Consider the following 12,905-nt stretch of genomic DNA (forward strand, 5'->3'; position numbering starts at 1 on the left):
CTGAGCCACTCGGGTGCCCCCTGCCATTTCCATTTTGTCCTGTGAATTAGGCCAGTGTTTCCAGTCAGGTTCAGGCTTATTATATCCCTTGTGCTCTGACAAAAGCATTTGTTAACTATTAACAGTGGAGAGGAATGGCATTTTGGGTTCAGGATATGGATATTGAAGGGTGTTTTCAGAGAGCATTATTAAAGGACTGATCCTATTTAATTCGGATACATACTGACTGGACTTGGAGGGAACCCGTACCACACTTGCCATATTTTGAAGGGAAGGGAATGTAGAAACTTGGAAGGAAAGCAGTCTTTTGCCCTGCTACCCGGTTTGGACAGTGTGGCTTGCATTTCTGTGCCTCTCTAGGCATCATCCAACTTTGTTTACAATTAAAAGCTAGTGAGGACAAATGGACAAGAACTATAGTTTGGATAATGAGCAAAGTAACTTTTTATGAATCTTCTGATCCCTGAACGTGGGATGTCTTTTCATTTATTAGGTCTTTAGTTTCTCATAACAATGTTATGTAGTTTCCAGCCTACGTGTCTTGTTACTGTTTTTAATTGAATTGTTTTATTTCATTTTTGGATCATTCATTGTTGAGGTACAGAAATACAATTCATTTTTCTGTATTGGTCTTGTATCCTGGCACCTTGCTGAGCTTATTTATTAATTCTGATAGTTTTTTTAAATAAATTCACCAAAACTTTCTTTTCAAAATTTTTTTCATTTTGAGAGAGAGAGCACGTGAGTGGGGGACAGTGGAAGAGGAGGGGAGAAAGAGAGACTCTTAAGCAGGCTCTGTGCTCCGTGTGGAGCCCAACATGGGGCTCGATCCCACGACCCTGGGATCATGACTGGAGTTGGACACTCAACTGCCTGAACTATCCAGGCAACGCTTAAGACTTTCTGCATACAAGATCATGTTATCTCTGGCGGTGCCGGGTGCCTGGGTGGCTTAGTTGGTGAAGCGTCTGACTTTGGCTCAGGTCATGATCTCATGGTTCATGGGTTTGAGGCCCGCATCAGGCTCTGTGCTGATGGTTCAGAGCCTGGAGCCTGCCTTGTTTGGGTTCTGTGTCTTCATCTCTCTCTGCCCCTCCCCAACTCATGCTATCTCTGTCTCTCAAAAAAAAATAAAAAAATTAAAAATTAAAAAAAAAGATGTCATCTGTGAATTGAGATAGTTTTAGTTCTTTCTGTGTAATCTTGAGGTTTTTTTCTTTCTTTCCTGATTGCCCCGGCTAGAACCTTTAGTACAGCATTGAATAAAAATGGCAAGAGTAGGCATCTTGTCTTATTCCTGATCTTGGGGGTAAAGTATCTAGTCTTCTGCCATTAGATACGATGTTAATAGTGTGTTTTGTGTGATTTCCCTTCTAATCTTTGTTGTGTTTTTAGCTTGAAAGCGTTTCATTTTGGTTATTGTCAAATACTTTATTGCATCTACTGAGCATGTGGTTTTGTCTTTTATTCTATTAATACAATGTATTAAACTGATTTATTTTTGTAATTTACATTCCTGAGATAAATTCCACTTGGCTATGATGATAATTCTTTTTGTGTTGCTGGATTTGGTTTGCCTAGTACTTTGTGGAGGATTTTTATGTGGATATTTGTAAGAGATATTAATGATTCTGTGTTTAAGAAATTGTCTTAAGTGAATAACTTTTTTAAGTAAGCAAACGTCTAAGAATTAAAATAATGCACAGAAAGCACTTAGCACAGTGCTCAGCACATAGTAAGTGGCCAGTTTATATGAATTGCCTTTTTTTTTTTTTTTTTTTTTTTGGTTAATTGTCATTTATTATCGTGACTCTGATCATAGGATTTTGAGTCAGACAGACATGGGCTTATTCCTCCTTCTAGTTAGCCATGTGACTTTGGGCCCGTTATGCCTGGATGCTTTAAGTTTTTTCACTTTCAAGAGTGGAGTGATGATAGTCTGAGAGTTGTCAGGAGGATTTGATGAGAATGTGCGAAGTAGCAAGCGCAGGGCCTGGCACGCACTTGTGCACATAGCCAGTAATAGGGTGAGATGGGGTGAAAGACACATGGCCACGTAGCATGGAGAAGGGCATGGTTGACTCTTCCTGGATGGAGCTGGGCAAGAACCCAGAGCATCAGCCAGCAGCAGACGAGTGTTTTCCGGAGTAACCTAGGAATATATCAGGCACATCAAGCAAGACTGCAGAAAGCAAAGCCTTGGATCTGTGAAAGATCAAGGAGCAAGAAATTTTGGGATATTTATAATAGCAGCCAGCCTTTGGGCTTATTATCAGGTCTCTGTGCAGCCTCTTTTGGGAATGCTAATTATATTCTAGTTACTAGGCTGCCACATTTCTTACTCCCTTGGAGGAGAATTTCCCAACAAGGGAGTGGGTGAAAATGCAAGCCTGTCAGGAATATGAGCTTCCACAAAGTGACCCTGATTCAGTGAAACAGAGAGTTAGTTGTCTTTGCTTTCGAAAATGAGACGCTTCCTTCCCATCAGGCTTCCAGTAGTCAAAGCCTGCCTCTGGAGAGAAGTGGTTTAGGTCCTAGCCTTCCTGGCAGGTGGACAATGGAACAGACATTCCTTAGTTTCTGTGACATTTTGTTTGTCCTCATAGGTGAGTGTATAAATTTTCTAAATGGGCCATGTAATCCAAAGCTTGTAATTCTAGGTTCCAGACACTAAACTTGAAGTCTTGTCTTTAGACTGAGAGTTTCTCTGCCATTCCTGTTCCCAAACCTGTAGTCACAGTTGTGCATATACTGGTCTTTCTGATCATTTTTGACCCCTAGAAGCTGTGGCTCGCCGCTTGATGCCTTTCCCTATCCAGCGCGATTCAAGTTCAGTTCTGAGGCAGCTGCGGCTCTACTTGGGCTTCTTCAGGGATTTCAGAACCTGAGTCCCTGAGGCTCATTGGACTGCTTCTGCCTTCCAGGCCGGCCACAGCCACCCTCCACCCTCCACCCTCCACCCTCCACCTCCACCCTCCACCCAGCCCCTTGACCACAGTTCAAGACTCATGCAAAACAAGTTCACAGACATGTTTAGAAATCTGCTGGTTTCCTTTTGGGTACATGGATGACTGTGTTTGTTCTCTGGCCTTTTATTTCTTCAAAGGGTCCTGTCTCTTCTGTGTTCTAAAATCTCTTTGGTGCCAGTGGCCCTTCTGGGCGTGTTGTTTTGCTGCTATCTTTCACTCCACTGTGCCTACTAACTGGGTTGCCAAGGATGCGGTGATAGAGAGTTAGATGAAAATTGCACTGTCACTCCGTAAGAACTTGATGAGTCATTTAAAAACGTCTTGTCCCAGTGCTGTAAAAGGGGGGGGTGCGGGGCGGCGGGGAATGGAGCCCAGGTGATAGAAAGGATTAAAAGGCTAGGAACTGAAGGCCCAATTAGCCTGTTCCAGGTTTCTGCCACAGACTGTCCAGTGACAGTAGTGACCCTCAGATGATAGTCTTTGCAGTGGAGGCTAGAGGTAGAATCAGTTAGTTACTCCTTTGGGCTCAGGGAGACCATTTTCCTGTGTAACATATGTTGTCATAACAGTGTGAAAAAATTTTAAACTAATGTAAGTGGCACAAGCTAGCATAGCTAAAAATACTCATTTTCACATGTTTTTGTCTTAAAGGTAGGAAAAAAGGTTGTATCCTAACGTTTGTCTGCTCAGCTGAAACCCTAACAAAAAGGGGGTTTAAATGACAAGTAGAGTTCGGTATGGCCTGCTTAGTTGTTGAGAAAGCACTCTGTCGGAACCTGGGCCTTGGAGGCTCCTCCGGGGCTGTATCCAGAGTGGATCCGCTCTGTGACCACAGCCAGACACAGATAGGAGTACAGCTTCCCTGTCCAGTTAAGGAAGAACATGTTCTGTAGAAGAGAATTTCCTACTTAATTGGAATTGGTACTTTTCCGAGGGCCTAACCTCCTTTTTAATTTGACTTTAATTTCTGGGTGTTCAAAACTCTGGGAAGCACAGGGCAGACTTATTTTGTGTTGGTTTTCAAATGAGAGGCCCAGCTGGCTGTTATTCTCCAAACACCTTTTCGGGTGAAGTATCTCAATGTAAAGCAGTGTGTCCAGCTGCTAATCTGGAAAACGAATACATTCTTTTCCCTTTCCCCCTGGATTCCTAATTCCAATAGAACATGTGCGTTAATTTCTGTGTTAGTACACAGGTCACACGGAGACCACTGAATCTTGATGGTACAGGCTTGCGGTTGGGAGCAACCGCTGCTGTGCTCTCAGGCTGCGTGACTGTGATTCGACCTCTGTGCTGATGCTGGCATTCGGAGCAGTTTGGGTTCGGGGGTTTTTCTAGTCGCGTGTTTGCTTTTTTTACCTTCTGTGTAGCTATCGGGCTTTCAACTGTCACTTGTCATTAACATCACTGTGCTTAACACCCCATGCCCCCTTCTCACTGTTCCTATACTTAGTTGCTTAGTTGCTTCTAATCTGGTTGGGGGTGGGGGGAGGGGAACAACGATAAGAAAGTGTGCTAGATTTTATTTCCAAAGGGAGTAAATAAAAAGACTGATTGGGACTCTTAAAGCTCATTTAAAAAAAAAACTCAACACTGGCTGCTCGGTGACCCTTTCCCCCACCTCCCTTCCTAGGGAGGCGTTTCCATGCAGACATTGGTGAGGAAACACACTCCTCCTCGGGGCATCACATCATTATGTGACCTCTTGAGTACATTTGGCCAAGTTATAATTCACTGTTAGAAATACAAGCCCGCTGAGGGCCGAATCTGCACTGCTTCCGTTCTCTTCGCGCTTTGCCAGTGTCCGCGTGGCATCCCCCTACTGCAGCCCGTAGCCCAAGCCCCGCGTTCCTTTGCCAACAGGTGTCCTTCCTCTGGCTGCCAGGTTACCTGCCCAGGACAGGAGGATGTCAAAAGAATAGAAACTAGATGTTGAGGGCTTTTATGTTTGCTTTACACAGCCAGTTGTCCCTCACGGATATTACAATATGAGGAGAAAGTCTTCTTATCCATCTGATTACAGTCTCCCGTGCGCTTCATTCTGTTGTAGATCCACATGTTCGGTTGGTATCATTTTCCCTTTGCCTGAAGATCTCCCTTGAACATTTCTTAGGAGTGCAGGTCTCGTGGTGATGAATTCTTTTTTTTTTTTGGTTTTGTCTGAGTACATTTTTATTTAGCCTTTTTAAAAATTTATTTATTTTTAATTTTTTAAAATGTTTGTTTATTTTTGAGAGAAGGAGAGACAGAGCGTGAGCGGGGGAGGGGCAGAGAGAGAAGGAGACACAGAATCGGAAGCAGGCTCCAGGCTCTGAGCTGTCAGTACACAGCCCGACGCGGGGCTCGAACTCACAAACTGTGAGATCGTGACCTGAACCGAACAACCGAGCCACCAGGATGCCCCTAGCCTTTATTTTTAGAAGATAAATTTTTGGTGGATAGAGAATTCTAGGTTAATACTTTCTTGTCACCATTTTCAAGATGCTGTTCCTTTGTCTTTTGGCACACAAAGTTTCTGATGAAGCCCACTGTCATTTTGTTCCTGTGTAAGTATTGTGTCTTTTTTTCCTCTCTGGCTCCTGCGGGAAGTACAATTTCATGTGTGTTTGATGCTTGTTACTATCTCACAGGTCTGAGTTTCTATTCTTATTTACTTTTCTCAGGCTTTCTTCTTTTCTTAATTTTGGTTAAATTTTATTGCTAGGTGTTTAAATTCCCTGTTTTTTGTTTTTTGTTTTTTTTTTTTTCCCCAGCTGATTGTGTCTAATCTGCATTTATCCCATTCAGTGAAATTTTCATTTCAGATACTGTGTTTTCTTAATTTCCAGAAGTTCCATTTGGTCCTTTTAATAAAAAACCTTAGGAGCGCCTGGGTGGCTTAGTTAAGCGCCCAACTTCAACTCAGGTCACGATTCCGCAGTTTGTGGGTTCGGGCCCTGTATCGGGCTCTGTGCTGACAGCTCAGAGCCTAGAGCCTGCTTTGGATTCTGTGTCTCCCTCTCTCTTTGCCCTTCCCCGGCTAGTGCTCTGTGTCTGTCTCTCAAAAATGAATAAAAATGTTAAAAAATTTTTTTTAAAAACCTTCTTTCTCATTATATCTATTTGTTCTTTTAATATTTGGACACAGCTGTAGCAGTTTTAATATTCTTACCTGCTGGTTCCATCATCTTTGTCATTTCTTAATTGGTTACTATTTTCTGATGTTTTTTTCCCTCCTGATTGTGTGCCACATTTTTCTGTTTCTCCTTCTCTTGATGAAATTTTGATTAGGTGTTGTGTATTGTGAATGCTATATTGTCAAGTGTCTGCATTTGTTATGTTCCTTTAAAGAATGTTCTGCTTTGCTTTGGCAGAGCAGTTTTTTTTCGTTTGTTTTAAGAGAAAGAGAGCATTCGCATGCACGTGGGCATGTGGTGGGAAGGGGCAGGGGGAGAGAGAGCGAGAGAGAAAGAGAGAGAGAGAGAGAGAGAGAGAGAGAGAGAAAATCCCAAGTAGGCTCCACACTCAGCATGGAGCCCTACATGGGGCTGGATCCCACAAACCTGGGATCTCATGACCTGAGGTGAAATCAAGAGTCAGACCTCAACTGGCTGAGCCACGCAGGCGCCCCTGGCAGAGCGGTTTTAAGTTACTTGCACGTCTAACCCCCTTGAGGCCTGTTTTTAAACTTTGATAGGGTAGGCTTAATGTAACCTTCCCTCCAGAAATAGTTCAGCCCTACTACTATTAAGGCCTGCCCTTGCAGGGTCTCACTGAGTGCCTTGGGTGAGTCTCCAAGAACATTCTACTCTGGTGCTAGAACACTGACCTACTTTGTGCAGACATTGGGAATTGTTCAGTTTATAGCTTCCTGGTCATTTTTTGCCTTCCCTTGTGTGTGGAATTGTACTCCCACATGATGGCTTAGAACTTGGTACATTTCTAGAGCTCTCATTTTGTGTAGCTTCCTGTTTCCTAGCACTCTGCCTGTACCTTACGGCCTGGCCCCTCAGCATCCCTGAGCTCTGATTTCCGTTTTCTCAACTTGCCGAGGCTTCTAGGTTCAATTTCGGGTCTCGTTCCTTGTACTTGGTGGTCTGGGAATTATCTCCAGGCGGGAAGTTGGGTAACTATGTAGCTCACCTTGTTTGTTTCCCTCTCAGGGCTCACAGTTCTGCACTGTCCCTTGTCCCATCTGAAATAGTTGTTTTATGTACCCTGTCTGGTTTCTGGCTATTTGCTGAAAGAGGTTGAGTTTGGTCCTTGAAAATCCATCATTGCTTCAATAGAGAAATCCCAGGAAATCCAGTGACATGGGCCCTCTGAAAATAATTTCCACTAAGTGAATATAGTTCTCAGTGGAGTGCCTGCCCATGTTAGAAAAATTACACAGACTTTACATGAATTTCTGAGTGAAGCATGATGGTGTCTTCACTTCCCCTGTTCATTATGCACCTTTCCCACAGACTGGGACTGTTCCTGTAGTGACTAGAGCTCCCCTGAGGGCGGATGGGCTGAGAACAGGTCTTGTCACTGCTAATACTGGCAGCGCTCAGTGGTTGACCTTCCCTTTGGGTTGTTTTCGTTCTTTACATGAGACTCAGTTTTACTCTTGGAAGGGACCTTATTAATATGCTTGCAGTCCAAGAATCACCTTTTGAATCCACATAGGTAAGTCGATACTAATAGACCAGTGAACATCTGAATCAGTGGGAAAGTGATGTGTGTATTAAAGGAACCATCTGTGAAAGAGGATTGCTTGATAAGGTGATCTAGGAAATTTAAAGGAATGTTGAAGGCAGGTAATTTGCACAAGGATATGCATTTAGAAGGATGGATCAGCTCCCAACAGTGTTGAATAAAAGAAGCCGTGTAGTTTGAAGTGGATTGTTGGTGAGTTGTGAGAAACAGTAGGGTCATGATTAGACACCGGACTTGACTGTTGATAGTTGAACCAAGCAGCCAACAGGTCAAGAAAACAGGCTTGTATTTGTGTTTTCTGGTCGACAGTTATTTACTTCAGATGTATTGGAAAAGATCTAGCTCCCTTATTCAGAAATCGTGAATATTGCCAGCTACAGATGTTTGTTTCCTTTATTTTAAATTACTCTTGGTTCTCTGTTTAAGCCTCCTGAGTGACTCACAGTTGCTGTATAAGCCCATGGTACTCTGTATAAGTGCACCATGATAGCGTTAATTGTGTCATCCGAATGTTGTTCCTAAATATGTTGATTCTTTTAAAAGCCCAAAGATGTTTTTTTCTTTTTCTTTCTTTTTTCTTTTTTTAAAGGTCTGTTTATTTTGAGAGAGAGAGTGTGCGCAAGCAGGAGAGGGGCAGAGAGAGAGGGAGAGAGGGAGAATCCCAAGCAGGTTCAGTGTGGTCAGTGTGCAGAGCTTGAACTCAGGAAACCAGGAGCTCATGGCCTGAGCCGAAATCCAGAGTCGGATGCTTAACCGACTGAGCCACTCAGGCGCCCTTTTCTTTTTTCTTTTTAATTTTAAATGCCACCTAAGGAATATTCCTTGGATCCACTAATGCTTAGAAAATTTAGGAATTAATGAAGAAACAGTGCTCAACTCCAACAAAAGAGAAATGAAACATTGACGAGGAAGCATTTATTTCCACCTGTCAAACTGGTTGACATTTAAAAATGGTCATATTGTGTTGGCAGAGGTGTGACCAGTTGGGCACTTCTTTGAACTTCCAGGGAAAAAAAAATACATGACCTCTCTGAAAATGAATTTGGCAGTGTATACTAAAAATTTTAATACTCTTTGACCCAGTAGGTATTGCTTCTAGGTTTTGGTTTTTTTCTTAAAATTGTGATAAATTTAAACAGAAATGCCAGTAGGAAGGTGTTTGTTGCAATGTTATTTCTAATGGTGACGTATTGGAACTACCCTGAATGCCTAACAAGACCATTTCAGTTGTGATATTTTCTCATCACAGAGTACCATGCAACCACTAACACAGCATTTACAAAGAATAGTTTATCACCTGGGAAAATGCACATATTTGAAATAAGCAAAATGCCAAATGATGTATAGTCTCGCATCAGCTGTTATTAAAAAAAATGCATGCAAGAAAGGTCAGAAATATGCCAAAATGTTGAAGTAATTGTATGAGGTGGTGGTTTTATGAGAGGTTGTTTTCTTCTTTATGTTTTCTCTGTTTTCCAAAATTGGAGCAGGAGAGCATTCTAGATATGTGAAAACAAACATGATGTTTGTATCTGCATTCTGGACTTACCTAAGGCCTTTCTAGACCCCGGACTGGCACCTCACATCCCAAGAGTAGGCACACCGTTCATCTCTAAGGCTAGTTTGTTGTTTTACATTCGGGTGGAAAAAGTACCTTTTTTTTTTTTTTTTTTTTTTTTTTTTAAAACAATGATTTCTCTGCTTACACTTCAGATAAAAATTTTGATGATGAAGATTCTGTGGATGGTAATAGACCTTCCTCTGCTAGTTCTACATCATCCAAAGCTCCACCCAGCTCAAGGAGAAACGTTGGAATGGGGACCACCCGCCGGCTTGGTTCCTCCTCTCTTGGATCCAAGTCTTCAGGTAAGACCACCATGTGGGGTGCTGTAGAGTCAGCTCTGCCAGCTCTTAAAACCAGATGTACTGCATTCCGTGTCTGTCCTTCGGGATGAAGTGGTCCTGTTTGCAGTATGTTTCTACTCACTGTGGTTTATGTTAGCACTGTGAGGTCCATGCTGATAGGGTAGAAGTTTGAGCCGCTGTGTTGCCACGGGTTGGTAAGGGGGGAGCCGGTAGGAGAATATGGCTAGCTCAGAGGCCAGCATAGCTAGGAGCCAGGGCAGGAGTGCACCCTGATGGCTTTATTCGTCCATGAGGCTCCAGCGATGGCCTGCAATTACCATGGGGACTTTTTTGTCAGTTTCTGTCTACCAACACTGAGACTTCCCAGAAGTCAGATGGTGTGCCTTCTGTGTTTTGTTCCTACGAGTAGCGTTATTCCTTGTGAAACCGGAATGGATGTTGCCTAAGTAAATGGTAGGGCTCAGCTCCCTAAAGCTTTGAACATTGATTTACAAAGATACCTTAGTCTCAGTCTCTCCTCTGCCACCCCAATGCAGGCGATTTGAGTCCTTGTTATATACAACTTGCATTTTGCTGTCACATATTAAATTGACACACAGATCTCTCCGCTTTACATTGTATGGCCTCTGTCTTTAGAACTGGTTGTTAGCGTCGGGCTTTTAAGCTTGGCTGGATGAGCTAAGTTAAAACAGCGGGAAGGATTGACTTAGAATGCCGCCTCCTGGTGTTCTTTCTGGCCTGCTGAACTGGCCCTAGAGTGTTGGGGTCGTGCCTCTGTCAGCTTGGTGCCTCTGCTGCCAGCTTCTCTCTCCATGTTAAGTAGCTGTGCTGATGGCTGACACGGTGTTCACACCACAGATGGCAGGAGGAAAAAGCTGTGCCTTTGTTGGTGTTCTTAGTCCTTTCTATCTGTGTTTTTGTTTTTGTTTTTGTTTTTGTTTGTTTTTGGTGCGTTAAAATTTTTTTTTTTTTGTTATTGAGTTTAAATTCACAAAACATCAAATTAACCATTTATTTATTTTTAATAAGTTTCTAAAAGTTTACTTATTTATTTTTGAGAGAGAGAGGCATGCCGGCAGGGGAGGGGCAGAGAGAGGAAGAGGGAGAATACCAAGCAGACTCTGCAGGGTTGGCATGGAGCCTGATACGGGGCTCGAACTCATGAAACTTCGAGATCACAACCTGAGCCGAAATCAAACGTCAGATGCTTGACTGACTGAGCCACTCAGGTGCCCCAAATTAACCACTTTAAAGGTAACCATTCAGTGGCATTTCATGTATTCACAGTGTTGTGCAGCCACCACCTGTGTCTAGTTCCAGAAAAGCTTTTCCACTCCTGAAAGGAAGCCCCGGACCCTTTAAACAGTCGCTCCCCATTTCTTCCTTCCCCCAGCCCCTGGTGATCAGCAGTCTGCATTTTGCCTCTAGGCACTTGCCTATTCTAGGTATTTCAGAGAAATGGAGTCATGTAAATGTGATCTTTTGTGTCTGGCTCCTTTCATGTAGGGTAATGTTTTTACAGTTCATCTGTGTTACAGCATGTACCCAGTATTTCATTCCTCTATGACTGAACCACCTTTCTCATCTTTCATTGGAAAAATCTATTCTTGGGAGGCATCAGTTCCACAAATGAGGCTTGGAAATTTCTACATCATTAGACCCCTTTGATTTCCTTCGCATCCCGCACTCATACCCCTTCCAAAAGTCCCAGCTCTAGATTATGTAGAGATCTTGGCCCTGCTCTTACCCTTTTTTCTATTTTGTTTAAACACCGCAGTCATGAATTTCCTTGTTGACTCCTCCTTGTCTGATTCTGGGGCTCATGGACCATGGTTGGTCTCTGAGTCCCTTTACGTATGTGGGTACGTGATGCAGCACTTACCCAGGGCAGCACTCCGGACCTGTCTGCTCAGGGGGATTCAGTCTTTGTACCAAAACAGGTACTGAGCACCAAGTGACGGTGTGATGTTACTGTCATCTGACCACAGCTATGAACTCGGTGTGAGGAATCTTCATTGAAAGTGAGGACACGCATTTATTGCTCCCAGAATCGTCTTTAAAGCCTTGTCTACGTTTGAGGACCCTAAACACCAAATAACTTGTCTGCAAAGAAACACTAGGAAAGCACTCAGACTAATCAGTGTAATTCATTTTTTTAAATATGGAATTTATTGTCAAATTGGTTTCTATCAGTGTGAATCATTAACAATGAGGGTTTCAAGGGTGATCTCAAACCCCAATTTTAAAACCTTTATTCTGAAAAAACAAAAAAAGATTTGACAAAATGTCACATGATCTTCATGTGTGAAGTAGAGTTCATGTTAGCGAAAGAAAAAACTCTCTCTCAAATGATAGCAATTAACCTTTAAGTATACAGAGCATCTTACAACACCTTTAGGAGGGAAAATTCTTACTAGTGCATAAGTAAAAAATTGACCCAGTTACCACGTGTTCAAGGAAATGGAAATGTTTTGAGAGTAATACAAAGTTGAAATGAAATGTTAAATTCTTGAGCGCTTATTTGAATATTTCACAAATTTGTTATACTAGATGCCTAAAAATAACATAACCTAATTTATTCCTCGAAGGATTAAATTTTCTATTATATACCTGTTTATTAGATTAATATACGACTGCAGTATAATTGATATGTCACTTAAAGGCTAAATGTCCTCCTTAACACGTAGTCTCTTTAAGTGACTTTACACTAACGTATGTAGTATTGTAGAATCATGACATTTCATCTCTATATTCAGAGTTAGTAATGTTTGTCAGTTCCACAACACTCTAAATTTTTATTAAAGCTTGTAAAAAAGCCACAAATCTTCCATAATGTAATGGGGATTGTGTGTGTTCAGACTACCCCTGTGCACACTCTTCACGTTTTGAAAATCAATCTTATTTATAGCTGCAAAAGAAGGAGCTGGTGCTGTTGATGAAGAGGACTTTATTAAAGCATTTGATGACGTACCTGTAGTACAGGTGAGTGAGAATATTCGAGTTTGATTAAAAACAGGTAGGCTTACTCGTCAAATTTTAGTTTTCAGATACATGATACGTGAGGCTCCCTTCTAGGTGAGGCATTTTTACAACTCTTAAGACCTACTGCAGGTCTGCACTTGCAGATGAGAGGACATCAGTGCCTTGTATCGCTAAAATGCACAGCAGAAGTGAAGTGATCTTTCAGTAGGGACTGGAGAGAAGTTGCTTGCTTGATCTAGTAGTATGTTTGTGGCTTAGGTCACGTAAATGAAAAAGAAAATCAATGACTAGGTGTGAGAACAAAGAAGCATGCCTAGAAAAATTTGTAAATTTCAAGGACTGCGATGTCTGAAAAGCTATAAAGAACAGATTAATAAAAGCTCAAGTTTATGCCACCTTGATGCTTCA

The 12,905-nt window shown here is 42.2% G+C and overlaps 1 protein-coding gene across 29 annotated transcripts in view; it reads left to right on the forward strand.

Moving 5' to 3' along the window:
- CLASP1 (cytoplasmic linker associated protein 1) overlaps window positions 1–12,905 on the forward strand; it is a 276,660-nt gene that overhangs the window by 140,551 nt on the left and 123,204 nt on the right. For all 29 annotated transcript variants that reach the window (XM_045479468.1, XM_045479475.1, XM_045479463.1 and 26 more), the window contains exons 9-10: window positions 9,363–9,515; window positions 12,424–12,497. In XM_045479468.1, the coding sequence (XP_045335424.1) occupies window positions 9,363–9,515; window positions 12,424–12,497 (227 nt within the window). The remainder of the gene's footprint in view (window positions 1–9,362; window positions 9,516–12,423; window positions 12,498–12,905) is intronic.

This window comes from Leopardus geoffroyi, chromosome C1 (genome assembly GCF_018350155.1).
Source record: "Leopardus geoffroyi isolate Oge1 chromosome C1, O.geoffroyi_Oge1_pat1.0, whole genome shotgun sequence".
NCBI classification, from domain to species: domain Eukaryota; kingdom Metazoa; phylum Chordata; class Mammalia; order Carnivora; family Felidae; genus Leopardus; species Leopardus geoffroyi.